Below are 24,879 nucleotides of genomic sequence, written 5' to 3'. Positions count from 1 at the left end.
TTCGACAGACTTTCACAACAACGTATCGTTCGGTTGAGAGATGTCATTCTAGTTCAACGTCGATAGAATTACCGTAGCATAAGATGGATTCAATAAATGAATAATATTGACTAACAAAAATTCTTTATTTATCGCAAGAAAAATATTTTCTAAACTTGCACATTTTTAATTCTTTCCTTTTCATTAAATCCTCGTCAAACGTTCGGTAATACCAGATACGTTGACACATAAATTTATCATGAACCACCTACGTTAGTTTTACCGTAAAATTTCTTAACCAAATATCGCAGACATCACCACCACCACCACCACCACCACCACCACCACCACCACCACCACCACCACCACCACCACCACCACTGATCTGTACGTATAGAGATCAGTAATCTGACCGCTTGATCACGGCGTGGTGTCGACGACATGTCTAGAGACTTTTGATTCAAGGGTTAGGTTACAGCGTCATCGTACGATCGGTAGACGAATTAAAACAAAGTCGCACATGGAATCAGAATGCGTGTAAAAGGAACGGTAATCCGCTGGTATGCATTTTGTCAACCGTTTATCGAAATTCGCCGAAGCTGAAATAATTAAATGTATAAATGACTAAATCGTTATTTGTAGGATCGAAAGAAATTGTAACTAAGGAAGCTAATACCTCGAACCTATCTCGGACGATAGGTTCGACGTTGCGTTTCAACTTCCATCGTTCTCTCCACATTCAAATATTTATTCCTTGGAGTTATAGAACAGGATATACCCTAAATTAATAATGGCACAAGTGCGGTATACTCGTAATTTATTTTTACGAGGTATATGCGTCATATATCTCTTTGCATTTCTTAGCTTTTATCTGCAAATACCCGGTGAGTAGATGAAAATTTCATTTATCTTCTTTATACCCTCGCGTACTTTTCCTTTATCTCTAACCCTTAGTTTTGAGCACGACGTACCGTCGTTGCGAGGCAATCGACGAACGTTTGAGTTTAAAACTCTGTCCATACGTAACATGTATATATTCCTATGGGATAGGACACGACAAATTAAATTGCAATTTCGTTATTTAGTTTTTTCTCTTAAATCATGTTCTACATAGAGATAGAAGCAGGCTATAGATGCTTCATGTTATCTTATTGTCGTTCCAACAAAAGAATTATCTCCTAAATAAACATACGTACGTATCTCTGTTTTGCGTGAAAAGGATTGTACGGCGACAATGGGATCCTACCAGCCAGGACACAATTAGATCTGAAAAATCGTACACCTCTGCTTCACAAATTAAAACAGAAACCAACGTTATTGTGGTTCGCACCCTACCTTGGACTGAACGTAGAATACATGTTGGATGTACTATCGCTCGTCGGAGTATTCCTTTCCTTCGCTGGGTAAGAAATCTTAAATAGCACGCTCTCGATTCGGTTAAAGATAGTAACGTAACGTGACCAAATGTTCTTCTATCGTATACAGGTTCGTTTCGCAAAGGTTTTGTATCGCACTAGTGTTCGCGTCGCTCTGGTCACTATATTATTCTCTTTATCAAATTGGTCAGACATTTATGTGGTTTCAATGGTAAGTACACCATTGATCTTTCGTATTAATATCAAAGGTAGTTCGTCTTAGAACCTTTCTTATCTTCGCGACTCATAAGTCGAAGCAAGCGTACAATTATAGGGTGCATAGTAACGTTGTATCTTTCTTAATCTTTACAGGGATGTGCTTTTATTAGAAGCAGGATTTTTATGTATATTCGTATCGCCGATTTGGTACATTCAGCGTAGTAAAACGAACACGCCAAGCGACGCTGTGACTTTCTGGACAATACGTTGGTTACTTTTCCGTTTAATGTTTTCGAGCGGAGTAGTGAAACTTACTTCCGGTTGTCCAATATGGTGGAAGTTGGACGGTAAAACGTTTCCTTCTCTTTTTCAAAGAAGTATCATGTATAACGCGTAACGAAAAGTAACATTTATTACGTATTATAAACCTGTTTCAGCTTTAAACGTGCATTTTGAATCGCAATGTATACCTACTCCATTAGCATGGTACGCACATCATTTGCCAACATGGTTTTTACGCTTCACCACTGTCGTTGTCAATATCATCGAACTCGTTGTTCCATTCTTATTTTTCTTCCCAAATAGAAAAGTGAGAATAACGGCATTTTACACGCAGGTAAATCTATACGATTCAACACCAAAATTAGATTCGACAGCAAAACATCGTCACGAACCTCGGTTCTTTTCTTAATCTGACGCTAAAGATGTTCCTCTTATCATCATCATCATCATCATTATCATATCATCATTATCCATCGTCCATTGACCTTATCGTTACTACTAGAATTTGATTTTGTTTCAGGTGTTTCTCCAAATACATATTATAGCTACCGGCAACTATAACTTTTTTAATTTCCTAACTATTTGTTTATGCATCTCTTTGCTCGATGACCAATTCTTTTACAAAAAAAAATCTAAAAACGTCACCTACGATGCCATCAACTATCTCTCGACGATATTATGTGTTCTGGTTTATATGAGAATATTGTATGGAACGTATGTATATTACGATCTCAGAATTACAGATAATTGGACGATTCAAAGCAATATCAGTACGTACACACGCTTGCGAAGCACAACGAGTAAATCGTATCCCACAGTTTTATCATTCTTTCATATTTCTAGCATTTACACAAGAGCAATTCGATTACGTTTTATCACGTGCGATTCTAATTTCCATCTACATCGGCGTGGCGTCTCTCGGTTTTACGATAGCAGACGCGATAGTCAATTCATTGTTAACGGTGAAAGGGATACGAAATAAAATTTTTACCACGTTCGTTACGAGCCTATACGCAGCAGCAGTTTGCTTTATTTTTACTATAAGTATCGTGAGTCTATACAAGATCATACACGTATTTTAACGCGTTTACCGTGACCGTTTAGAAGTTGAAATTTATTCTACACGAAATTCACGTTCTTCATATTTTACTCAGGTACCGTACGCTACGCTGCACCCTTCTCATAACTCGACCGTACCGGTTGAACTGAAACAGATACACGGACGGATCGAACATCTCCGTTTGGTGAATAGTTACGGATTATTTAGACGTATGACGGGAGTGGAAGGTAGACCAGAAGTAATCATCGAAGGCAGCGATAACATCGATGGACCGTGGAAAGAATATGAATTTTTGTATAAGCCGGGAAACATTAACAATTCATTGCCTTTCGTTGGTGAGTTTCTTTAATAAAATTGTTCCACGCGTACGCTGTAATACGGGTAAAGCGCGCGAGGGTACGGTCGCGATACTATTGTTACGAGACTAGCGCAAACAGGTATCGATTGTTTTTCTTTTTACTTTTTTTTCGTTTTCTAGCTCCTCACCAACCACGTCTCGACTGGCAAATGTGGTTCGCCGCATTGGGTACTTATCACCAGAATCCTTGGTTAATGTCGTTGACTTATCGCCTTCTAAGCGGTCAGCCGGAAGTGTTAGCTTTAATGAATAACGTGGAAAATCCATTCCGCGAGAAACCGCCGAGATACGTTAAAGCTAGCCTTTATCGTTATCACTACACCCCGTGGAGTCAATCGGAAGTATCTTTACATTTTATGCGTGCTGCTTCGATCGCGTCCAATCATATTATTCAATCGAAAACATGCGTGTACAGCAGCATCTTACCTATTTACCATTCTCTTTCCTTATTAGGTGGAATAAGCAAGCTTGGTGGACAAGAGAAAAGATCGAAGAATATTTCCCTATATTTAGTCACGACCATCCGCCTCTCATCGAATATTTGTCAAAGATGAAGATTATTCAGGACAAGCCAGCTTTCAAAGTTACGAACGAACCACTGAAACTACTTCTAGATAGCGTTAGATCCGTGGTTCATAAAATCGAAGCTAGTCTTCAGTTGTGGGCAGTATTTACGACAGGCTGTGCAATTATTATGACTAACTACAACGATTCGATTTTAAAGAAAAAATAATTAACCAATTAGTCTCTAGCGCGTGTTCCAAGCGTGTATCGGCTAACGATGATATTGTATCTAACAACGAATCGCATTTAAGTACTACATTTATATACACACAGTACGTCACGTACGTACCTCTTACGTCCCGATTTCTCTCATAAAGTAGCGTACTACATACGTATATTCTATATCCCATATTACGACGTACGAGTCATTCGACATACGATAATTTATTGTTTTTTTCTTTTTCATACGTACGAGCAACGCGCGCGACGTACTCGTAGAAACGTAGAAGTAACTGCTGCAACGAGTATGTTTGTATGTATGTATGTACGTATGTACGGTGACGAACGTCGTTGAAAGAATACGGAAAGTATCGATATATTTATTTTGCGCGATTAATTAAAAAATTAAAAATTGTCATCAGAATTGTTCGCTTAGAGTCAGTATCAGAGTAGGTAGAGAGTTTCTTCTTTCGTTCACGTTATTTACACGTATGTAAAAGTAGGACGTTCGTACGAGTAAGTAAATTTGTATACGTTTCTAACAACAAGCAGTAGAGATATAATATAGCAGTCTTAATGCAGCAGTTCGATTTCTTCTGTTTCAGGAGAAAAGCGTGTATGTGCTGCACGCATTTCTTTTCATGAATGTGTTGCGTTTTAGGTATAGGTCATATACATACACACAACACACGTAGGTACATACGTTTCAAAGGTCTCGAAAACAAGGGGATCGTTCCGCTGGCAGTAGAAGCAAACTAACAATTACAGGGTCGCGCATTTTATTTCGAAACGGTCATCGAACATCGAGCACTACCATAGCAAGCTAATTCTTTACCGATCAGCGGACTCGTACAAATTGTAGGTATTAAAAAATGTTACTCCCTGAACAACTTTTTGCGTTAAAAAGATAACCAGAGGGGAGAACCTCGTTTCTCCTATTTTTTAATGTACGTCACAGAAGCTTATTACCTTAAACGTTTGCTACTTGTATTACTTTTATTACTTTTATTAAACGATCGCAATTTCTTCGATTTGTGTTTTTCCAACGTATTCGATACCCGAGAAGAAGCCTCACGCTTCAACGTAACATCATCGTACGAAAATGTGTCCATCACGTAAACTTCCGGTAATACAGTTTTCGACAGAGCAATGGGATACTTAAATAATTGTTCCAAACGCGTTTCTAGTAAACGAAACGATTCTCGAAATGTCTTCGATTTCGCGTAGAACTGATCTCGATTAAAGTTTACTTGGCTCAACTGCTTCAAATATGTCAGATTTTTTAAGCATAGCACGGTCGCATGCGTCGCTTCGATCGTAGCTACATCCTTTTCTTTTAATGTCGTTTCTGTGCTAGAGCTAGGAAGAAAATGTTGCGCGCTTTCGAACGTACCAAATAACGCGATATTCGTTGTCGTCGCTTGCTCGATCGATTTCTTACTCTTTTCGAAACGAGTATCGACGATTTTTTTACTACTGTTCCGTTGTCGTCGGCAACAACGTTGTTGTCGTTGTTGTTGCTGCTGTTGCTGTTGCTGCTGCTGCTGCTGCTGCTGTTGCTGTTGCTGCTGCTGCTGCTGCTGCTGCTGCTGCTGCTGCTGCTGTTGTTGTTGGTGCAACAATATCTCTTGTCCGAATTTACGAAAGTTGCGCGTATCGCATTGCCTTTGACCTTCCGCGAACAATTTATCGATCTTTTGGAATTGCAGTTCTTGCTCGTAACCACCGATTTGAGATATCACAAAATCCGGTGTATCGAATTTGATCGGCTTTTCAGCTAAATGGCTATGCGTCGTACTCAAATTATAATCGATAGATCGCGTTTCGTTCGATTTCTTTAATCTTATCCGCGAATCGAAAGGTAACGGTGGCACGAAACGCGAATCTCCTTCTTTTACGGCGCGATTCGTCCCGAACATACGCGAGCTACATTCATCTATAATTTCTAGAGATCTACTCTCGTCATTTTTCCTATACGTGTATTCTATGAACGAAGACAAAATTCGTTTCTCTTTATCACCCACTTTCAAATCGTTCACGTCGTTGGGTATACGAAGTTTACCGTTTAGCAATCGTAAAATGCAATATAAACTCGTTACGCGACACCGTAGGTCTTGTACGCTACGAAGTTTTTGCTGACCAACAAATTTCTCCGGCACGCGTTCCGTACGAAAATACTCTATCAACTCCTTATCGACGTCGTCGGTGCGATACTTGTTTTTCGCACTGCTATACAGATTAGCGACTACTGTCTGGCAACAATCATTATCTTCTTCTTCTTCTTCTTCTTCTTCTTCTTTCTTCGCCTCCTCCTCCTCCTCCTCCTCCTCCTCCTCCTCCTCCTCTTCTTCCTCTTTCTCTTTCTCTTCTCCCGTCTCGTTTTTATTTTCTAAATGATTTCTATTCAAGTCAAATATGGAGATACCTCTGTTAATGTATCTCTGCAAAGCAGCGTGCCGGTGTCTCAACTGAGTCCTAGTTTTACAGGAAAATGCTTTAGATATTTTCGACCAATTTGGTCCGAACCGTTCGAATAAATCTAGCAATTTCGAATCGTCCGCGACCGTCCACACGTTCCAATTTTTCGTTTGTTTACAGGTTAAAGTTTGATAACGATCGTGAAGTTGAACGGTCGATCTATTAGGCATCAATGCAGCCGATATTTTACGAAAATTTGTACCATATTTAGTGATTCCATCTCTTAGAACATTATCTTCGCTCTTGCTGAATCTACCTTTCGTCAAATTTGGCGCTAAACTGTACGTCCATCGAAAGTAAGCTTGCTGTTTGGTTCTGTTTCGCATCCAATTCGCAACCTCTCCCCAAGGAATAAAATCGCCAATTCGAAATATTTCTACTAGTTTCAGCAATTTTTCATCCTCTTTGTTTTCCCAAACACAATTTCTTGGTTTGGGCAGTCTCTTCGTTGTATTATATCGAATAAAACATTGATACGCGGTACGATCGGTATTCAGTTGTTTCGCAATTTCGTCCCAGTTCTGAAATTTATATTTCTTCGCAATTTCTCTCAACTTCGTATCTTCCGACTTCGTCCAACAATTCTTGTTGATGTCCGGATGAAGAAACACGTTCCACATGACCCGACAATCGAGCGGCGAATGTACATCCTCGAAATGAAGAGAGGATATTTTAAACCAGTTGAACTCTCTCTTTTCTTGCAACGGTCCGATCGTTTCTTCGAAGTCTCTTAGCGGAAAAAACCTTTTCCTCGCGTACTTCTCCTCCTTGGAAGTCCGTTTCAATACGGCAACATCGTCTCGCTCCACCAGTTCCGTCTTTCGCAAAGACAGTATGTCCGAGATGGCTTCTTCTTGAATCGCTTTCAAAAATGTATCTCTTTCTTTCGGAGACCACGGAGAAACTTTCGGAAGAATTCTAAGCTGTAACTCCTTGTAGGACTCTTTCAACGTTTCGTCCTCGTTGTTAGGAGCGTAGAAGTAATCCCTGTCTTTGAAGTAAGGTATGCCGGCATTGCAAATCAACATTTTCGTATCTCCAGTCGTACGTTTTCGTAGGCTCGTTTCCACGACTGTCAACTTTCTCTCGCATCGTTCAAGAGCAGAGGTTATGCATTCCTTCAAATCCAACAGAGAAGAAATAATTCGTTTGTTCAAATTCAACGTACGTTCGCAATCTTCGATGTCGCTTTCCATAAATTCATTTGCGATTCGACGTCGCAAGTTTTCCTGAAAACACATAGGAATCTTTAATATAGTATCGGAGCCCCCCTACAGTTTTTATCGGTTCAGTTCCGTTCATTTTAGAAGTACGTTTAGAACGATTTTCTTACTCTACCTGACTGAAAGATACATTTTCGGATAATACTATCCCGTTTACATCATCATCGTAACTATCCGTTAACTTGTCCATGATCGCGACAAATCCGTTTCGTTTCGCTTTCAGCGTTTCGGTCGAACGACATTTATTTTCTCGGTGCGATCGATTAATCGATAGCTCGTCTCGCTTTCGCAGAGTACCTACCATTGTTGCCAACGTATAAAGCAAAACATCAGGCAGGCAGTCAGGCATCTTAAAATCCCCCCCCCCCGTGTTCACGAATCGGAAATAAGAAGCGCGTTTGTCCATCGTGGCGAAGCGCTTCTCGGCGAAATTTTTATTTAAATTTCTTCGTTTATTCGTACGAATTATTTTTTATTTCAAATCAACAACGCCCTTATAAAATACGTACATCTATGGTTCTCTACACAGTGTTCGTTCAAATTTACTAAGCTTCGAAATATGAAAATTAGTTGTATGTACTAGAATAGCATGCAGCAAACGTACCTACGTACATACATACATAGGGGTACATACGCACTATACAAAATACGTATCGCAAAGTTATCTGCCTCGTACTTATTTATCAGAGGTCTCTTAGTTCCTCGTACCCTTCAACTTTTCGATAACAACGATGCGTAGCATTTGTCTTTACTTTTATCGTAATCTATACATTATTCGTTAACTTTACGATTTGTACACAATCAAAGTTTCCAATCCCACGGTATGCATAAGACTCCGTCGCTCATAACGGAATAATAATGCGTCACCCAGAGTCTGACACCCTCCATTAAAGGAGCTAAAACATCTTTATGCGATAGCAAACGTTCGCAACATTGTATCATCAGATCCGGAGTAATACTGTCGTCCTTATCGAGTGCAGTCAAGCCCAATTTTTGAACCGCTTCGTCGTGAAGTTCACGCTCAACATATTTTATGCTGCAACAAATTAAAGAATCGCAAAACAAGGGATAATCGATACAGGTTGAAACTAACTCGCGAGATAATCTTACTTGTTATAATGATGTAATCTTTTGGTCGCTTCTTCTAAATTTTCAGTAATAAAATTGACTAAAAGGAAACTTGGACACGAAGATGGAACTATAAACTGTCCAGTAGGAGAGAGCATCAGAGGACCTGCTTCACTGAAAATATGTACAACTTTATGTTAATTCTTGAATTACGCGTACATACTTATCGTTCGCATACTATACTTACACAACGAACGAACGAACGAACGAACGAACGAACGAACGAACGAAAGTATAACCGATCGAAATGTACGATACATACACAGAGGAACTGACAAAAGAAGGGACAGTGTAAAAATATTAAATAGTCCGAGCAATACTAACGCTTCGATCACAATTTCATAGGCCGACAAATCGGCTGGCCATACTTTCGGATAGCTTCTTCTTCCTCGATAATCCGATAGGGTTGTAGTAAGTTGTCGAAGCTGGCGCTCATATTGGCTAACCATTACCTTTGGCATGAATTTCCTGCACATATAGAGTACCCTGAGCCTTACCGTCACTCAATTAATGTGTTGTATTACGCACCGTCGGCCAACTTTAATGTCGAGAAGCACTTGCGAAACTGCCTTCTCAAAAGCTGGTAATCTTAATAGCACAACATCGTGCTTTTGAACATTTTTTATTAGCTATAAGAAAAAAAAAAAAAAATGGTAGCTTCAACAACGATCCGACGCGCGTGTTAATAAACAGAGCCTATAGAAACTTATCAATTTATTCTTACATCGAGCCAGTTGTGTCTAACTTCTCCAGAATTCAACGTAACGTTTCCCTCCAGATTAATACCCGTATCATTGGCGAACACTAACGTTCTATTTTTTAGTACTTTCATCGGTTCGGGATGATGTTCGACCAACGCCTTGAAAGCTAGCAAACAACCTCTGTAGTGAGCTATGTTCCATCCGCAATCCCATACAATATTTTTTAAACCTAATTTGGAGCATAATATCTTCTCCAGTTTCTGCACTTCTTCTCGCATCGGTCTACAGGTTTCTAACTTTACATGTACTTCGTTAATATGCTTATCTAAATACGCCCTGAACAGATAATAACAGGGAAAAAATTTATATAGAAATCCACGTTTACATAGAAGAGAGATATGTTATAGGTTAAAAGCTTAACCTACTCACTTCAGAGTATCCGGTTCCAAATTAATCTTTTTTCTCATTACGATAGAAGCATAAATAGGATCGTCCTCTAATTCTGAAAAATCTATATTCTCTCCAGGCGTTCCTCTCCTCTGCCAAAATCTGGATCCGTACTTCACAGTTTCCTTCGATTTCTGTTGTTCTTCAATTTTGTCAACAAATGTAGTCGGCAAATCGCAGGTTTTCAAAATAGAGATTATAGTTTGCCTCAGATCTTTTTCATTCAATCGTATCTTTACAAGCGTGAATTTACCAGCCTTAACTTCTTTTTCATCTTTGGAACGTAAATAAAATGGTAACGTTGTAGGTCTTATCGGTCTCTGTTGTTGTAAACATTCCAGGATGGAGCTTAACTGTTTCAGAGAATTTTCGTTCACTGTCTGAAAATTGGGTTGATAGAAATTAAGCGCAATGTCGAGATACATGTACGCGTACTTGCGTACGTATGCATAAACTTTTGCATAAGCATAAATTCATCGTATATGCAATACGCACGTACACGTGCATACGTGTATATACATGGTTTGCACAACAGTAGCATCGTAACTTTCGTTCGTTCTATAAATAATTTTATCCACGACGCGACAGTCACGACGTATTTTCACGTTTCGGAAATTATTTTTCAAAGGTTCTTTAAAGCTGCTCGACGATTAGCTTCGACTCACCCTTTGCGTAGGATATTGTCCGAAAAGATCAGGGTGAACCGTAAAATAGAAAGGTCGAAGTGCAGTGGATATCTCGCCAGTACTCAAAGCTCTCACTGCGTCTCTTTTGTAAAAACTGTGAAAAATAATAATCGTTGCGATCAACAAGACTAATAACGGAATAAAATTAATTCGTTTACCATCTCCCTAGCGTAGAAAACATTTTCGTAGTTCACCGAAGCATTATCGCATCACCATATCGCGCTAAAACTTACGAGTATGATGCGACAAGTACCGCACTCGTACATAGTAGCTCATCGAGTTTACCAAACACACTAGGTATTACTCGTTGTCGTTGTCCGTCGTCGTCGCGTACGAATAGCAATCGCTGCGGCTCGTTAGCCATAGAATATGATCTTTTTTGGCGGCATATAGTAATACCTAGTACTTATAAACTTGTTTATGAGATATACGCACTACGCACTGATGATACACGCTACACACGTATGCACTGCACATACATTTGTACACACATACATTTGTACACACATACATACGGTAGTATAGATATGCACGTATCACGTTTGCGCAAAAATATATCGATATATTTTACGTAAATAATTTGCCGAATATAAAGTGCCTTGGAACGCGTATATAACGTAGGAACCGTTTAAAAATTTATACGTCGTTAACGCTATCGGCTATCGGTTATTGGCTATTGCAAAGTTGTAACAGAAATACGACATCTTATTCGCACGGTTAGTTTTATACGATTATGCAATATAATATAATATAATATAGTATAATATAATATAATATATATATATTTACTAATTTGAAAAAACTTTATCATTTCAAAAATACCCAGATTCCCAATACCCAATTAGAACGACACGCGTCGTTCAATTGCGAAGGATACGCGATGTACGTACTTATTTATTCGTATTCATCCGATCTGAACGTCTATATAATAGTAATTGTAATAATAATAATAATAATAATAATAATAATCATCATCATCATCATCATCATCAGACTATCGTCCCTCGCGTATTAAGCTTTATCGAGTGAAATAATCGAAAGATAGTGTTAAGATTCGAACGAAATAGAGGTACGATTTTAGTACGCAGGCGTTCATTCAACTACCGTACGTATTGATTTAAATGCGCAATGTCGGGCAACGATAGTTAGCGTCTAACAACACGAAGATGCGGACATCATCGTTCACGAGTTGCTACATCTCTCTGTAAGCAGGCTATCCGCTCTAATACAACCGGTCGGAACGAAGAGGAAGGTGTACAGGAGAAAGAGATTCGAAAAACATGGTTGGACCAAACATTTCCTTGTGACTAACCGTCCCGGAAGGTGGGACGACGTCTACACAGGCCGCATCCTTTAGAACACCTTCCGAACACGAACGTGCAAATACAGAACTCGCAACGTTTTGTAAGGTGAACTAAGAGCAAAATCTTTTTCGTACGATAGAAAGATAAGATTAGAACCGTTAATCGAATCTTGTACAGTGTAGGATGCAACGAGATAATAGGGCACGTACATACGTCTACCTACGATCGCGAAACCTTCGAAACGACCGGCAAATTTCAAATTTATGGCGCGCAAGGGACAATACGAAAGCTTTTTCTCTCGAAATTTCTATGTCAACAATCGCTACAATTTCGAACAATCATTTTATGTACATATTATTGATTCAGGTGTATCCTGTGAGCCCTGTGACAGGGCCTGGTGCAGCGAGATCCGTATGGGAACTAAGTCCCGACCCCGACATGGTCGGGCATCTACCAAACACTCCTATTTCTAGTACCACTCATCAGAATCATGGTTCAGCGAAAGGAGTCGACTTGCGATCGAGAAACGGCCCGGACGATAACATTTACGCGGATGAAACTGCTTCCGATCAGATCCCCTCCGACGAAACGAAACATATTTTCGAACTCCTCAGATCTGGGTTAGACAGAGTACATTTACATATCGTGATCTATTATAATTTAGTTTCCGTACGCTATGGGAGAGCACGCGCGCGCACGCGAGAGAGAGAGAGAGAGAGAGCAAACTATGAACATTGCTTTTTACAGTGAAATTGGAGCCGTCGAGGAGCTGGTAGAAAAGAACGGTTTAAGCGTATTAAGCGCGAGGGACGAATGGGGATATACTCCTGCTCATTGGGCTGCACTGGATGGAAACATGGAAGTCGGATATTCTGTCTCATTAATACTAATTATTCCGAAGAGACAAATTATTTTCTCGTTTCATGGAAAAATCATTTTCAGGTAATGAGATACTTGATCGAAAGAAACGGACCAGTCGATCTTTCTTGCCTAGGAACACAGGGACCCAGACCGATTCATTGGGCCTGCCGAAAGGGTCATAGCGCGATAGTTCAATTATTGTTAAAGGTATATACCCAGTACATATGTGCAAAACATATCGACGAATAACACGAAAAAGGACATTTCTCAGATTTCGTAAAATCTGATTTTTAGGCTGGAGTTGCCGTGAATGCAGCGGACTTCAAAGGTTTAACACCTTTGATGACTGCTTGCATGTTTGGAAAATTTGTAACAGCAGCGTTTTTGTTGGGATCCGGCGCGTTGTGTCATTTAACGGATATAAACGGCGATACTGCTCTTCATTGGGCAGCATACAAAGGTCACGCAGAATTAATCAGGTTGCTCATGTACAGCGGAGCAGACTTGGAAAAACCGGATTACTTTGGATCCACTCCTCTTCATTTAGCGTGCCTCTCCGGCAACGTTAGTTGCGTCAAAATACTATGCGAGAAAAGTAAAATCGAATTGGAACCTCGCGATAAAAATGGTAAAACACCGTTACAACTTGCAAAGAGTCACAGACATTCGGAAATCGTAAGAATACTCCAGGCCGAGCAAAAACGAAGATCCAGATGGATTCCACCGATCAACGAACTTTGGTTCGCATTCATTCGTATTCTTTAGCGAAATGTCGGCGTCGCGAGCACGTTCGGTTAATTCGGTACACGTTAACGCATTTCGACTTTCCTTCAAGGGCGTTACTATTCGGCGGGGCTGGAAACAGTAAAGGTCCGATACTGCTATTCATGATATCCGTTCTATTATGGGGATATCCAATGTATTTGTTAAAATGTATCCCGCTCACCTGGAATCTCTTACGCGGAAGTCATTATTGTTTCATTTATTGGAACATCGTTATGTGGATTTCGTGGATCGTAGCGAACAGGAAGGATCCTGGCTATGTACCGCAAAACAGCGATACTTATCATAGAGCTATTAAACAAGTACGATTTCACGATACATCGCTATTCCCGTAAATCGCTATCGGGTGACAGATCGATACGTTCTCTCGTTCGTACGCTTGTTTCAGATCCCGTATTTCGACAAATGGAAGAAACGGAACGTGTTATTGTCTCGATTATGTCACAGCTGTAGATGCTTCAGGCCTCTGAGAGCTAAACACTGTAGAATCTGCAATAGATGCGTTACGTATTTCGATCATCACTGTCCCTTCATATACAATTGCGTGGGTTTAAGAAATAGGTAAGAGAAAAATAGATATTAAAATATTCGACGATAATACGTACACGAGCTTCGCGTCTACGCAAGCTATCTCCTCGATTATCGTTCGTCGTGCATCGTTATTCCAGAATGTGGTTCTTCCTTTTCGTTATGTGCGTCGCAATCAATTGTTCATTCACCATTTACTTCGCCTGCTATTGCATGGCGATAGAAGGAATTCAATTGTTGTACGTATTAGGTGTATTGGAAGCTTTGGTTTTCTGCGGACTTGGCTGGATTTTGACATGCACCTCGGTAAGTAGGAAACAAACGATAATAATTGCGCGATACAACACTCGTCGCGCTACCGCGTAACGATCTCTGCGCATCTATCGCAACGATTCATCTTTTCACGTATGTTGTACGCACAGGTGTTACACGCATGTATGAATTTGACTACGAACGAAATGTTCAATTACAAACGGTACTCGTATCTGAGGGACAAGAAAGGCAGATATTTGAATCCGTTCAGCAGAGGTCCAGTTCTTAATTTCATCGAATTCTTCCTCTGTCCACCGAACCATCGAACGAACGATCCGCAGAGCTATCATATACTTTCGGAAGATATCATGTGAACGGAGACACGCGCCGGGTGCGCGTCGCATTCATCGTTTTCGTCGGTTATGCGAAGAATACTATCTTCTTTCTTTCGCTTTCGAGCAATCGCAACATATCTATCCGCACACTGAACGTAATTACTTACATTCTTAACACGCTTCTAATATCGTCATTTTTTATCGATCGCATCGTTCAATAAAAAGGAAGAAAAAAGAAAAAAAAATAATCGATCAGACGCAAATTCGCGTCTTTAAATTTATTGTACCTTCGATATACACACTTAAGCGTACGACTTGAAATAAATTCTCGTTACAGTTATAAAACGGGGTGGACGTATGCCGGAGAAACAGCGATCGACGTTAAAAAAAAAAAGAAAAAAAAAAAAGAAAGAGTATCATATAAAAATCTAATCGATATATGTACAAATAATTATCAATTATAAAAAATCATTACACACCTACAACATCATACGTGTACGTCAAACGTTAAAATACACATTTATGCACGTCTTTGGTAAAATGCGCTGCGATTTCTCGCATAAGGAGAAAAATGTAAAAAAAAAATATGAAATATATTTTAGTCGACGCGCGATCGAAAACTCGAAAAGTCGCAAAGAAATACGATGCTAACGTAACGAAGGAACGAATGCTACTATAAGAAAAATTTCCTCTAAAATAGAATAATATCATAGCAGCATTTCGGGCGATAACAAGATATCTCCAACCTTTCTTCGTTCACGTCGGTGTCGAACTTTCGTAAAAAATTACTAACGATACACGATGGAAGACGTTTACTTCAGTTCATAGCAAAAATCATAATTCGGTGGTGGATCAGGAATAACAGGTGGTTCCTGAGGAATATCGATTCCTTCCGCATCTAAGAGTCGCAACTTAATATCCATGGACAATAACGTCTCCAAATCGTTTTCCGCCTCTTTGCTGGTCATTCTGTTCCCTGTACATAGATATTTGTTCGTTCGTTGTTTATTTTTTTTTTTTTTTCAGTTACCGATGAAGTTCACACAACACGAACATAAACGTCGCGCGTACGCGAACGATATTCGCGCTACGTACCAAGTAAGGCGTTAATGCCATCGGTCCAGTAATCGAAAACTTGTTCGTCGGGAGCGACGAAATCTAGACTCGATACTTCCACGGAATCCAAAATTAAGGAAAACGCTAATTGGTGGGTGGTTTTTCGCCTCTGCAAATCTTTCATGTGAGGACAGTCTCTACCAGTCCGTAAACCACGTATCTCAACAACGGCTAATTTCGTAGGTAGCTCGTCTATCGTTGGAACCGATTTTTCGTCACAGTCTCCGTAATGGAACACCTTATGATTGGGCGACAATCGAACGTACCAAAATTTATCTTTGATTCTCTGTACATATTAAAGATTCAATTAGAAATATTAAGCGGTAAAGAAGGACGAGAAGCCACAACAAGATTCGTATCGGAGGAGGAGGAGGAGGAGGAGGAGGAGGAGGAAGAAGAAATAAACGGAGAAAAAGTAACAAGCGCGCATAGATACCTGTCCTCTCGCACTGTATTTCATGAATCTAGTACCCTCTACTAGGAAGCCTAAACGTTGTTGCTGAATCAGCTCTGAAATCTCAGGCGTAATTTGTTCTCTGAGTTCAACGATCGGTCTCGCGTGACTTTCCCATTCTTCTCTGCTAGTCCTTTCTTGTTGCCAAAGATTAGTGATCGTAGAGTAGGTTAACTGTTGCAACTTATTCTTAAATTTATCCAATCCCGTGGGCTTACACTGGAGCGCCCTAGTAATCTGTTCCCTCACCACGGAAAATACTTTTACGAAATCCTCCGTAGTGGCTCTCATTTCCTTCCAAGTTTTGTTCAACAGAACTATGCACACGCAATAAAACTCTTCGAACGGATGATCGTGCGTAAAAAACATAGGATGATAGGACTGACCCTGCTCGCTAGGCGCTTCCCCGATGCGCAACACCTAATTCAACGAAACACGACCAAGTGAACAAACATATATTTCGTACGGTCGACATTCGAAACACTTACTTCGCAAAGCAATTTAACGAGCTCCACGCTCGTTCTACCGAAAGGACACTCGTGTTCGTCCGCCCTACAGGAATTCTCTAAAACAACTTTCGTGTAAGCTTCGGTATGATTACGCGCGAAATAAACCATACAATCTAGAGCGAGCATTCCGGGAGGAGTTTCCGTGAAATCGAGAGCAGGATTAATGTCATATTTAAAACCTAACTTTTTGTAGTCTTTCGCGTATAGGCCTTGCTTACGAGCAGTCACGTCTCCGCCAACTATACCTTCCGTGTCGAAAGCGATTCTTCGTAGCTCTTTAATCTTATCGTGCGCGTCTTGATCCTGAGGATCCATTTTCGTCATCATTCGTTGCTCCCACAAGCTCAAGATCAACGTCTGCAACACGTACAGTTGATGCGCCATTTCCGCGCCAACCTATGACGTATAAATCGATCGAATCAACGATAGCATTTGTTGTTTTTTTTTTTTTTCCATTTCTTCGTTTACAAATCTCACCGCGCAAAGAACGCCCAAGAATATTCAACGAATCTTACGTACCTGACCAGTGGATTGTATAATATTCGTTAGAAACACATTTCTGACTTGCTTAGATTGGAGAGTCGCGGCAACGGATCTACGTTTCAATAGATCAGCCTTAAGAAACAGAGCATTTATCAATGCTATCGCGTTTTGCTGTATCTGCGGGCGCATACTTTGTAAATGCATCACAAGATTCGGGAAAGTCACTTCTTTCTCAACCTGTCCATACTTCCCGGAAGAATTCAATACTATATTTTCAAGAATACTGAGCGAAGCTTCGATAATACTGGTATCCTGAACAACGGCTTGATTATTCACGTAACCGGCTACTTTGTTAATGAAAGGCGTCTCCAATATGTCCCAGGACACGATTCCATGGTCCATCAGCTCTACGAAAGACAGAAGCGCGTATGCGAGCGCGTTACCTTTGTACTTTTCCCCTTCCACCTTTGAAAAAAAAAAAAAAAACAAGAACAAGAACAACAACAACAACAATGTATCAAATACGAAAAGAGAAAAGACAGGAAAGAAGACGAATAATTCTAATAGGAGAAGCGGTTGTCGATCGAAATTTCGAATACCTGCGATATAATCAAAGCTAAGCCTTGCTTATTAATGAATTCTAACGCAAACGTCATATCGGTACTACGAGTACTCAATTTATGGAGAGCCGCCGTTTTTTCTTCCGCAGTTTCATCATTCAGTTTCGCTAGAATGTCACTGGCTGTTTTAGCAGGCGAAAACTCTAATCTCAAGATGCTACCATTCTTCACTTCGTTACGATTTTTCTCCGTAACATAATTTTGATTATTATTTTCCGAGAATTGTAAGGAATACGATTCAGGATCGGAGAGACACCATCCATTGCACAATTCCTAGCGGAAGAAGAAAATTGAATGAAACGTTAACGAACAGCGTAGCAGTAACTTTTATCCCGTTCTTAAAGAGTAAACAATTGCGAAGCAACGAGACTCATCGTCATCGTTTCGAGTACCTGAATAATCCCAGTCAACGGATGCTTTTGATTAAATTCAATAAGTTGCGGTACTTGTTCCGTCATTTCGACAGCGATTTTCACGATATTCGAATCCTTTTGAACCGGCATTTTCGACGTTTGCGTGTACATCAAGGAACAAAAATGGAATCTTCCTCTCTCTTTAATCGTCAAACGCAATTCGCGAAATACTGTAAGTACCGCGGTTCGATTCCTCACTAAAAGAATATCGCAAAAATTTTGACGTCTTTCTCCTCCGTTGTCACTGATCACAACAACCCGACCGCCATCGCGTTCTACAAAAGACGACGCGTAACTGCCTCTGTTTTACAGATTCATTCCGTAGCGGCGCTGCCAGTGAACTACGAAAGCGATAGGCATCGCTAGCGACGCCAGCTAGCGATACTGCTCCGGAACTAAAAAATGGAACAACGAATTATTTGTAAAATTACGAAAGATCGAACGATACGGAATTATCGTAAAGATTCTATGCATCCTCGCAGAATTGTCGGAACGAAAGGAAATCGTACATTCGCGTAGAAAACGGCGCTTAAAGCAGTCGAGGAACTGTTAGCATGACGGAACCATGGTAACTGGACGCAGTGCCTTACGAGAACACCGAAGCAGATACTGCCAAGTTGACGCGGTTGCAAACAACCAGAGAGAAACCACTCGAAGTTGGCTCGCTCAGTTACGAGGATAACGCACAGAACTATACCAAGTCGACGTGGCTCCAGCTCTTATATCAAAACTATGCGAACTTGACACACCTGTTACGGGGATATCAAAGAGAACACTGCCAAGTCTATATGGTTTCCAAATAGTTGTCGTGAAACGCAAACGGTTGCAGAGAAACCACCCTAACTTGACGCACTCCTTTACCGGTATAACGCAGAGAACTCTACCAAGTTGACATGGCTTCAGACTCTTGCATACGAACTATGCGAACTTGGCACATCTGTTACGGGATCGTCGAAGGAAACACTGTCAAGTTTACATGTTTCGAAACCTGGGGTAAAGAGCCGCGTCAATTTGGCAGTGTCCTCTTCGTAATCATCGTAAGGGGATGCGCCAAGATACCGCGGCTAAGATTACGGTTGATTTCTGGTTAATAAGCGATTAGCTGAACGTTGTAGAATCTTCGTAGGGTCACTACACGTGATTACTAAGTAAACGTTTTCCGAGAATATGGAGAATATGGAAAACGTTTACTTAGTCGAGATGCAGAGTTTAGAATACGTATGTAACTAAAAAGCAGTACGAGCGGTGCTATCTGGCCGTGACGCCAACGAGCGAAAAGTGGAAAAAAAAAAAAAAAAAAAATGAATTAATCTCTGAATATACTTTCTTTGCGTTTTCCACTGATCCGGGATTTTTTTTTAACTTCAAAACAACCATTTATCATATTTTTTATCCTGTTTGCGTCCTTATTGACCAACCATTTTATCAACTCCACAGGAATGCCGTCGATGCCTGGGGCCTTTTTATTTTTTAAATTTTTTGCCGCGTATTTTATTTCTTCTTCGTTCGTACATATATTATCTATTTTATCTGTTTCATATGGATCTTCAGTTTTATTTATTTCTTCTTTTAGTCTTTCGAATTCTGCTATGTTTTTATCATTTTTAGGAAATAACGTATTTATTATATTTATAGCTTTTTCCTTTCCAATTTTAGGTGTTGGTAATTTATTTTTAATTTTATTTATCATTGCCTTGTAGGGTTTACCCCACACGTCCTTATCTAGGTTATTACACAGCATCCGCCAGGCATCGATTTTTGCATCACTTATTTTATATTTTAATTTTGTCCTCGCTTCTTTAAACTCTTTTTTCTAGATCTTCAACTTGTGGTTATCCTCTCTTTCTCGCCCTTTGGAATTTCCTTCTTTTAGTATTCATTTCTGTTCTTAGTTTTGTCAATGTGGAGTTCCACCAGGGATTCGGTACACGTGTACTATTACCAGACTTTCTTATTTTCATAGCTTCCGAGCATGCAATACTTACGGCTCTTAGATATTCTTTCACTTCACTCATATTCATAGACCTATCTTCCATTTCTCTATATGTTCCTAGATACGCATCTATAGTATTTTTGAAAATTTCTTCGTTTAAAGTCTCAAATGACCACATTTTAAAATTATCTTTACATTTTATCTTTTCTCTGTCTTTTCAAAAAAAAGTGAACGACATATCTGTGATCCGAGGCCGTGTATGTATCCAAAACTCTATTTTCAATACTTCTTTCGTATGTTCTTCTATCGCAGCTTAAGATGTCAATTTTTGATTTTCTGTTGTTCTTCTCAAATGTGCGTCCACCTGCCGCTACAATGGGCACTAGATTTATATTATTTATGGCCTCGTATAACAGATTTCCTCTTTCATCATTTTGCTTAGAACCCCACGCAGAGGATTTTGCGTTAAAATCCCCTGCGAGTATCATGTCGCCTTTTGTTTCTTTCCTAAGTTTCACGATGTCTTCAAGTATTGCAGTATATTCCATTTTTTTAATATTTGGCGAGATATAGACACTCACGATCATAATTTCATCTACTCTGGTACCTACAAACCCGTTTCCATATACACAATCTTCGTCATTATTAATATTGCCATTTATTTCTGTTATCCAGATAGCAGCTTTTCCACTTTTGTCAACTATCCATTTAGGTTCTCGGTATAAGTATTCCGATAGGATTACAACATCGATCCTGAGTTCTCTGACCTTTTGTCTCAAAAGATCTTGTGCAAGTCTACAATTGTTTAAATTTATTTGCAACATTCTTAACATTTTAGTCCTTTCACTATTTATCTTTTGAACTTTGCATGTAATTGTTTTTTTATCCGCGGTTTTAATTTGTGTTTTCTTAGTCGCCATATCTATTTATATCGCTATATACGTCGCTATCTGTCTTTTCTCTGTCTGTTTTAAACCTATTTTTATTATTATTAATTCCGTTTTTAGCGCTGCAGTACATATACTTATTTTCCTCTCTTACTGCATGTTTATACACGGGACATCTTATGGCACCCGCCACAGCCTATCTGGCCGTGACGCCAACGAACGAAAAGTGGAAAAAAAAAAAAAAAAAAAAAAAAAAAAAAAAATGAATTAATCTCTGAATATACGCATAATCGACAACTGTAAAGTTGTCACGAAAGCGGCGTTTTAAAGTGGCCGAAGAAAGGTAAGGAGCGAACCATGTTAATTAGACGCATTCCTTACGAGAATATCGAAAGGGACAGTGCCAAGTTGGCGTGGCTCCAAGAGGCTGGTCCGAAACCACACGAGTTTGACGCATTCCTTTAGGAGAACATCGAAGGGAACTCTGCCAAGTTGGCGTGGCTCCAAGAGGCTAGCACAGAACCACACGAGTTTGACGCATTCCTTTACGAGAACATCGCAGGGACTTCTGCCAAGTTCCACGTGATTCTGTCAGCCGCTCAGGACCGCGTAAATTTGGTAGAGCTGTGTACGACGGCTATTAATGGTACCTGTTAATGGGCTATTATTGGGCATGTAGAAGGTAAGTGTTACTTCTGATTATTCGCTGCATCATCGATTATATACATACATATATATATATATATATTTTTTTTTTTTTTTTTTTTTTTTTTTTTTACGCAGACGAGAACGGGCCACAGACGAGAACGGGCCACAGACGAGAACGGGCCACAGACGAGAACGGGCCACAGACGAGAACGGGCCACAGACGAGAACGGGCCACAGACGAGAACGGGCCACAGACGAGAACGGGCCACAGACGAGATTCGGGGGGTTAGGGTCTTCGGGGTTAGGTCTGGGTTAGGTCTGGGTTAGGTCTGGGTTAGGTCTGGGTTAGGTCTGGGTTAGGTCTGGGTTAGGTCTGGGTTAGGTCTGGGTTAGGTCTGGGTTACTCAGTGATGAGAGTTGGGATCACTTGGATCTACGGACTGCAGAGGGGCCGGGCGATAGAAGCACGAGGTAGATTGCTCGAGGGGGAGGAGGCCGAGGGTGGCTGTTTCACGTTGCTACCGAGAGGCATGCGAGTAGAAGCGTTGCCCACCTCCTCACCCTGAGGGCCGTTGATCGGGGCGCGAGTAGAGAGTTAGAGTCAGCCGTCGGAGGAACGAGCCGAGAACCGGGGGCTCAGCCGACGAGCAGGGAGGGTTGCGAGGGCGGGGGGCGGCGGGCCTCTCGCGCCTCAGGGTAGATTCGTGCACACAACTCTTGCCGGGGAACGCGATGTCGAGACAAGGTCGAGAGGCGGGAGAGCACGTACAGAGAGGTTGCTGCATGACGGGGTAGATTGCGAGAGAAAGGATGCACGCGACGAGAGAAAGTTCTAATTCGAGTCGAAGGGGAAGGGTGACGGGAGCTGCACCATGTTGTCGGAGAGATACCGACGAGTAGGTCTTCTCTCTGACCCCTCGTACACGCGTGGTTTATAGAACAGAGCACGATCGTGATTGCACATGCAGGCGCGGGCGCGAGTTCGCGGGGAGGGGAGGGGCGGGAGGCAGCGGACTGTCTCGGCGCGCCGGAAAACTAACAGTCGCGGGTCGTCGCGAGACCGAGTAAATTCTTAGAGGGGACGCGCGGCGCGAAGGTAGCGAGGGAATTAATATCCGCGAGGGGCCGCGAAGGGGAGAGTAGGAGAGAGAGAGAGAGATAAAGAAACGAGAGGTGGCGCGGAGTAGGAGAAAAACACTAAACCGGCGAAAATTAGTAAACGCGAGCTGACCGCGAGGCAGGAAGGGAAAGAGAGAGAGAGGTGAGGCGACGGCGAGAGACGCGAGTTAGGGAAATATATAGAACGATAAATAATATCGGTAACGAGCGATAATAATATTAGATGCATTCGAAAAGATCGGAGGACGCGAACGAAATCAACAGGCGCGAGTCAACCGCGACGAAGCGATGTAATTCGAGAATTCGAAAGTTCCAAAACACTCGAGCGGGTCGGGCGGTCGGGGGAGCGAGGCGACATAAACAAATAAATGCACGACGGGCGGGTGTTTACAGTTTCACGACTAGCTGCACGAACCGGCAATAAACAAGTAAAAGACGAGCAACGGGAAACACGCTCGGCGGTAGAGGTAGAGAAAAAAGAAATATCCACTAAACCGGAACAATAGAGTAGCGCAGGTAGACGGGTAGTGAGCGCTGGTAACGAGGCGAGCGCGCCGACACGGAGTCGGAAATAATATCTTGCATGAACTCGCACGCCGGCACGCACTCGCGTGCTAGCGCGGGAGAGGCCGCGGAGGCGCGTCACATTTTGAAAAGAACTCTGATCCGTGTAGGCGCGCTGACTCTGCGTGCACCGCGGTCACCTTCAGTGCCGCGGCGGGAGCGCACCAACAGCAGCAACATTAGTAACAGCCACGATTCAAGGTAGAGAGGCGCACGGGCGCACGATCGGGGACAGGGAACCACCGCCGCGGTGGACGTAGAGACGAGACGCGGTGACGGGTTGCGCGACCAGTCGAGAGGAGGCGCGGTAGGCTCGTGGCGCGGGACAGCGACGGAGGCGCCGCCGCCAGGAGAACGAGCGATACCTTGTACGGACAGCGCGGAGTAGATTCGGACGCGAGCGGTAAAACTCTGTTCGCGGACTCGCCTTGCTCGCCCGCTCAGTCGGGCCCGTTCGGGGAAGTTCGGAAACTCGGTAGAAACAGAACGCGCGGCGGCGAGGGTGATCGACCGGCTGAGGTAGGGAAAGAGAGGGGCCGGGAGTAGACGAACGGCTCGGAGGAGGTAGGAAAGTAAAGTCAAGTTAAGCAGCCGGGCCCACGGCGCCGTCCTAGGATGGGTGACCGTGCGCGCCGGCGGCGAAAATATTAGAACATGACTGGGCCGGTCGGCTGCCTTCGCGCGCAGGCGATTTCCCACCCTCATCCAGCACGCGATGTCGCGCTGGGGTCAAACGGGGGATCGCGGGGGCGGTGAGAGGAGCGAGCATCACCGTCCGAGGTAGCGCGGGGAAATTTTTAGACACAATTAATAGCTGAAATTGCGTTAAAGCGGATGAGAGAGTCTCGAAAATCACTTACACCTCACCGCTGGAGGTAAAGTGGGTAAGAGAATCTCGGAGGATAGTTCGAACCACGCGAAGCGGTAAACTTTTGCCAGCCAGATGCGAATTAGGGACAATAACGGGGAAAACACGTGTAACGGGAAAGTTGAAAAATACAAAACACTGAAGGGTACTCGAGGGAAAGCGTAGACAAAGAACCGTGGCCGTAAAATCGTCGTGATGACTCACAGATGGCCGCAGGGCCGAACACGTGCGTGCAACTCGAAATTTCCAATCTCTATTTTTCCTTACACTTCTTTCGCCTCGAAGACAAAGGGCGACCGTTGGCCGTGTACTTGACTCTCGTGACAGGCGTGTGACTTCGGGCAGAGCGTTGCTAAACAGGCACTCGGGCGACGCAACGTCCCCGAGGAAAATTCCATCTCTTCGGAAATATCGCCTGGCAACGCGGGCCCTTTTACTCTTGCGTAAAGATGGCGGCTCCAGCGGCGGGGGTGGCAACGAGGCTCGTGCGCACCCTCGGCGGAGTTCGTCGGGGAGGGGACACGAGGGACAGCCTCTGCCAGCGGACACGGCGGAGGCCTCGC

At 42.1% G+C, this 24,879-nt stretch overlaps 6 protein-coding genes and 1 long non-coding RNA gene across 9 annotated transcripts; 2 read left to right on the top strand and 5 right to left on the bottom strand.

Moving 5' to 3' along the window:
* Positions 1-393: 393 nt before the first annotated feature.
* Positions 394-1,712, bottom strand: LOC143182600 (uncharacterized). Its single transcript, XR_013002490.1, has 4 exons — positions 1,315-1,712; positions 1,176-1,221; positions 656-1,018; positions 394-578 (listed from the first exon to the last, which is right to left on the bottom strand). It is a non-coding gene; the product is annotated as an uncharacterized LOC143182600 (long non-coding RNA).
* Positions 420-4,102, top strand: LOC143182598 (lipase maturation factor 2). The gene is made up of 11 exons (XM_076383694.1): positions 420-539; positions 622-863; positions 1,199-1,382; positions 1,465-1,566; positions 1,707-1,900; positions 1,991-2,169; positions 2,356-2,605; positions 2,679-2,884; positions 2,990-3,230; positions 3,374-3,591; positions 3,708-4,102. The coding sequence occupies exons 2-11, from the start codon at positions 770-772 to the stop codon at positions 3,984-3,986; spliced, it is 1,947 nt and encodes a 648-aa protein (XP_076239809.1). The 5' UTR covers positions 420-539; positions 622-769; the 3' UTR covers positions 3,987-4,102.
* An 839-nt stretch (positions 4,103-4,941) lies between these two features.
* On the bottom strand, positions 4,942-8,027 carry Pbp95 (proximal sequence element A Pbp95). Of its 2 annotated transcripts, none has more exons than XM_076383692.1 (2): positions 7,793-8,027; positions 4,942-7,683 (listed from the first exon to the last, which is right to left on the bottom strand). In XM_076383692.1, exons 1-2 carry the CDS (start codon positions 8,024-8,026, stop codon positions 4,942-4,944), a joined length of 2,976 nt encoding a protein of 991 aa, XP_076239807.1. In that variant the 5' UTR covers position 8,027. The 2 variants fall into 2 exon arrangements, with proteins under 2 accessions (XP_076239807.1, XP_076239808.1); XM_076383693.1 differs by having other exon boundaries at positions 7,788-7,879.
* Positions 8,028-8,120: 93 nt separating this feature from the next.
* Positions 8,121-11,042, bottom strand: LOC143182599 (T-cell activation inhibitor, mitochondrial). 2 transcript variants are annotated; one of them, XM_076383695.1, is made up of 8 exons: positions 10,798-11,042; positions 10,619-10,733; positions 9,936-10,333; positions 9,530-9,842; positions 9,334-9,434; positions 9,130-9,291; positions 8,788-8,919; positions 8,121-8,713 (listed from the first exon to the last, which is right to left on the bottom strand). In XM_076383695.1, exons 1-8 carry the CDS (start codon positions 10,818-10,820, stop codon positions 8,479-8,481), a joined length of 1,479 nt encoding a protein of 492 aa, XP_076239810.1. In that variant the 5' UTR covers positions 10,821-11,042; the 3' UTR covers positions 8,121-8,478. The 2 variants fall into 2 exon arrangements, with proteins under 2 accessions (XP_076239810.1, XP_076239811.1); XM_076383696.1 differs by having other exon boundaries at positions 9,130-9,273; positions 10,798-11,041.
* Positions 11,043-11,817: 775 nt separating this feature from the next.
* Patsas (palmitoyltransferase Patsas) lies at positions 11,818-15,215 on the top strand. Its single transcript, XM_076383164.1, has 9 exons — positions 11,818-12,048; positions 12,310-12,563; positions 12,691-12,805; positions 12,886-13,011; positions 13,099-13,544; positions 13,640-13,889; positions 13,976-14,148; positions 14,256-14,421; positions 14,538-15,215. The coding sequence occupies exons 2-9, from the start codon at positions 12,382-12,384 to the stop codon at positions 14,739-14,741; spliced, it is 1,662 nt and encodes a 553-aa protein (XP_076239279.1). The 5' UTR covers positions 11,818-12,048; positions 12,310-12,381; the 3' UTR covers positions 14,742-15,215.
* A 299-nt stretch (positions 15,216-15,514) lies between these two features.
* Ced-12 (engulfment and cell motility Ced-12) lies at positions 15,515-18,557 on the bottom strand. The gene is made up of 7 exons (XM_076383163.1): positions 18,277-18,557; positions 17,864-18,157; positions 17,301-17,729; positions 16,761-17,177; positions 16,255-16,692; positions 15,798-16,104; positions 15,515-15,678 (listed from the first exon to the last, which is right to left on the bottom strand). Exons 1-7 carry the CDS (start codon positions 18,406-18,408, stop codon positions 15,515-15,517), a joined length of 2,181 nt encoding a protein of 726 aa, XP_076239278.1. The 5' UTR covers positions 18,409-18,557.
* A 1,864-nt stretch (positions 18,558-20,421) lies between these two features.
* LOC143182548 (uncharacterized) lies at positions 20,422-21,276 on the bottom strand. Its single transcript, XM_076383594.1, has 3 exons — positions 21,272-21,276; positions 21,173-21,239; positions 20,422-21,138 (listed from the first exon to the last, which is right to left on the bottom strand). Exons 1-3 carry the CDS (start codon positions 21,274-21,276, stop codon positions 20,422-20,424), a joined length of 789 nt encoding a protein of 262 aa, XP_076239709.1.
* Between the last annotated feature and the right edge of the window lie 3,603 nt (positions 21,277-24,879).

The sequence above is a fragment of the Calliopsis andreniformis genome, chromosome 8 (genome assembly GCF_051401765.1).
Source record: "Calliopsis andreniformis isolate RMS-2024a chromosome 8, iyCalAndr_principal, whole genome shotgun sequence".
NCBI classification, from domain to species: Eukaryota; Metazoa; Arthropoda; class Insecta; order Hymenoptera; family Andrenidae; genus Calliopsis; species Calliopsis andreniformis.
This window is presented reverse-complemented; position numbering and strand designations above follow the sequence as displayed.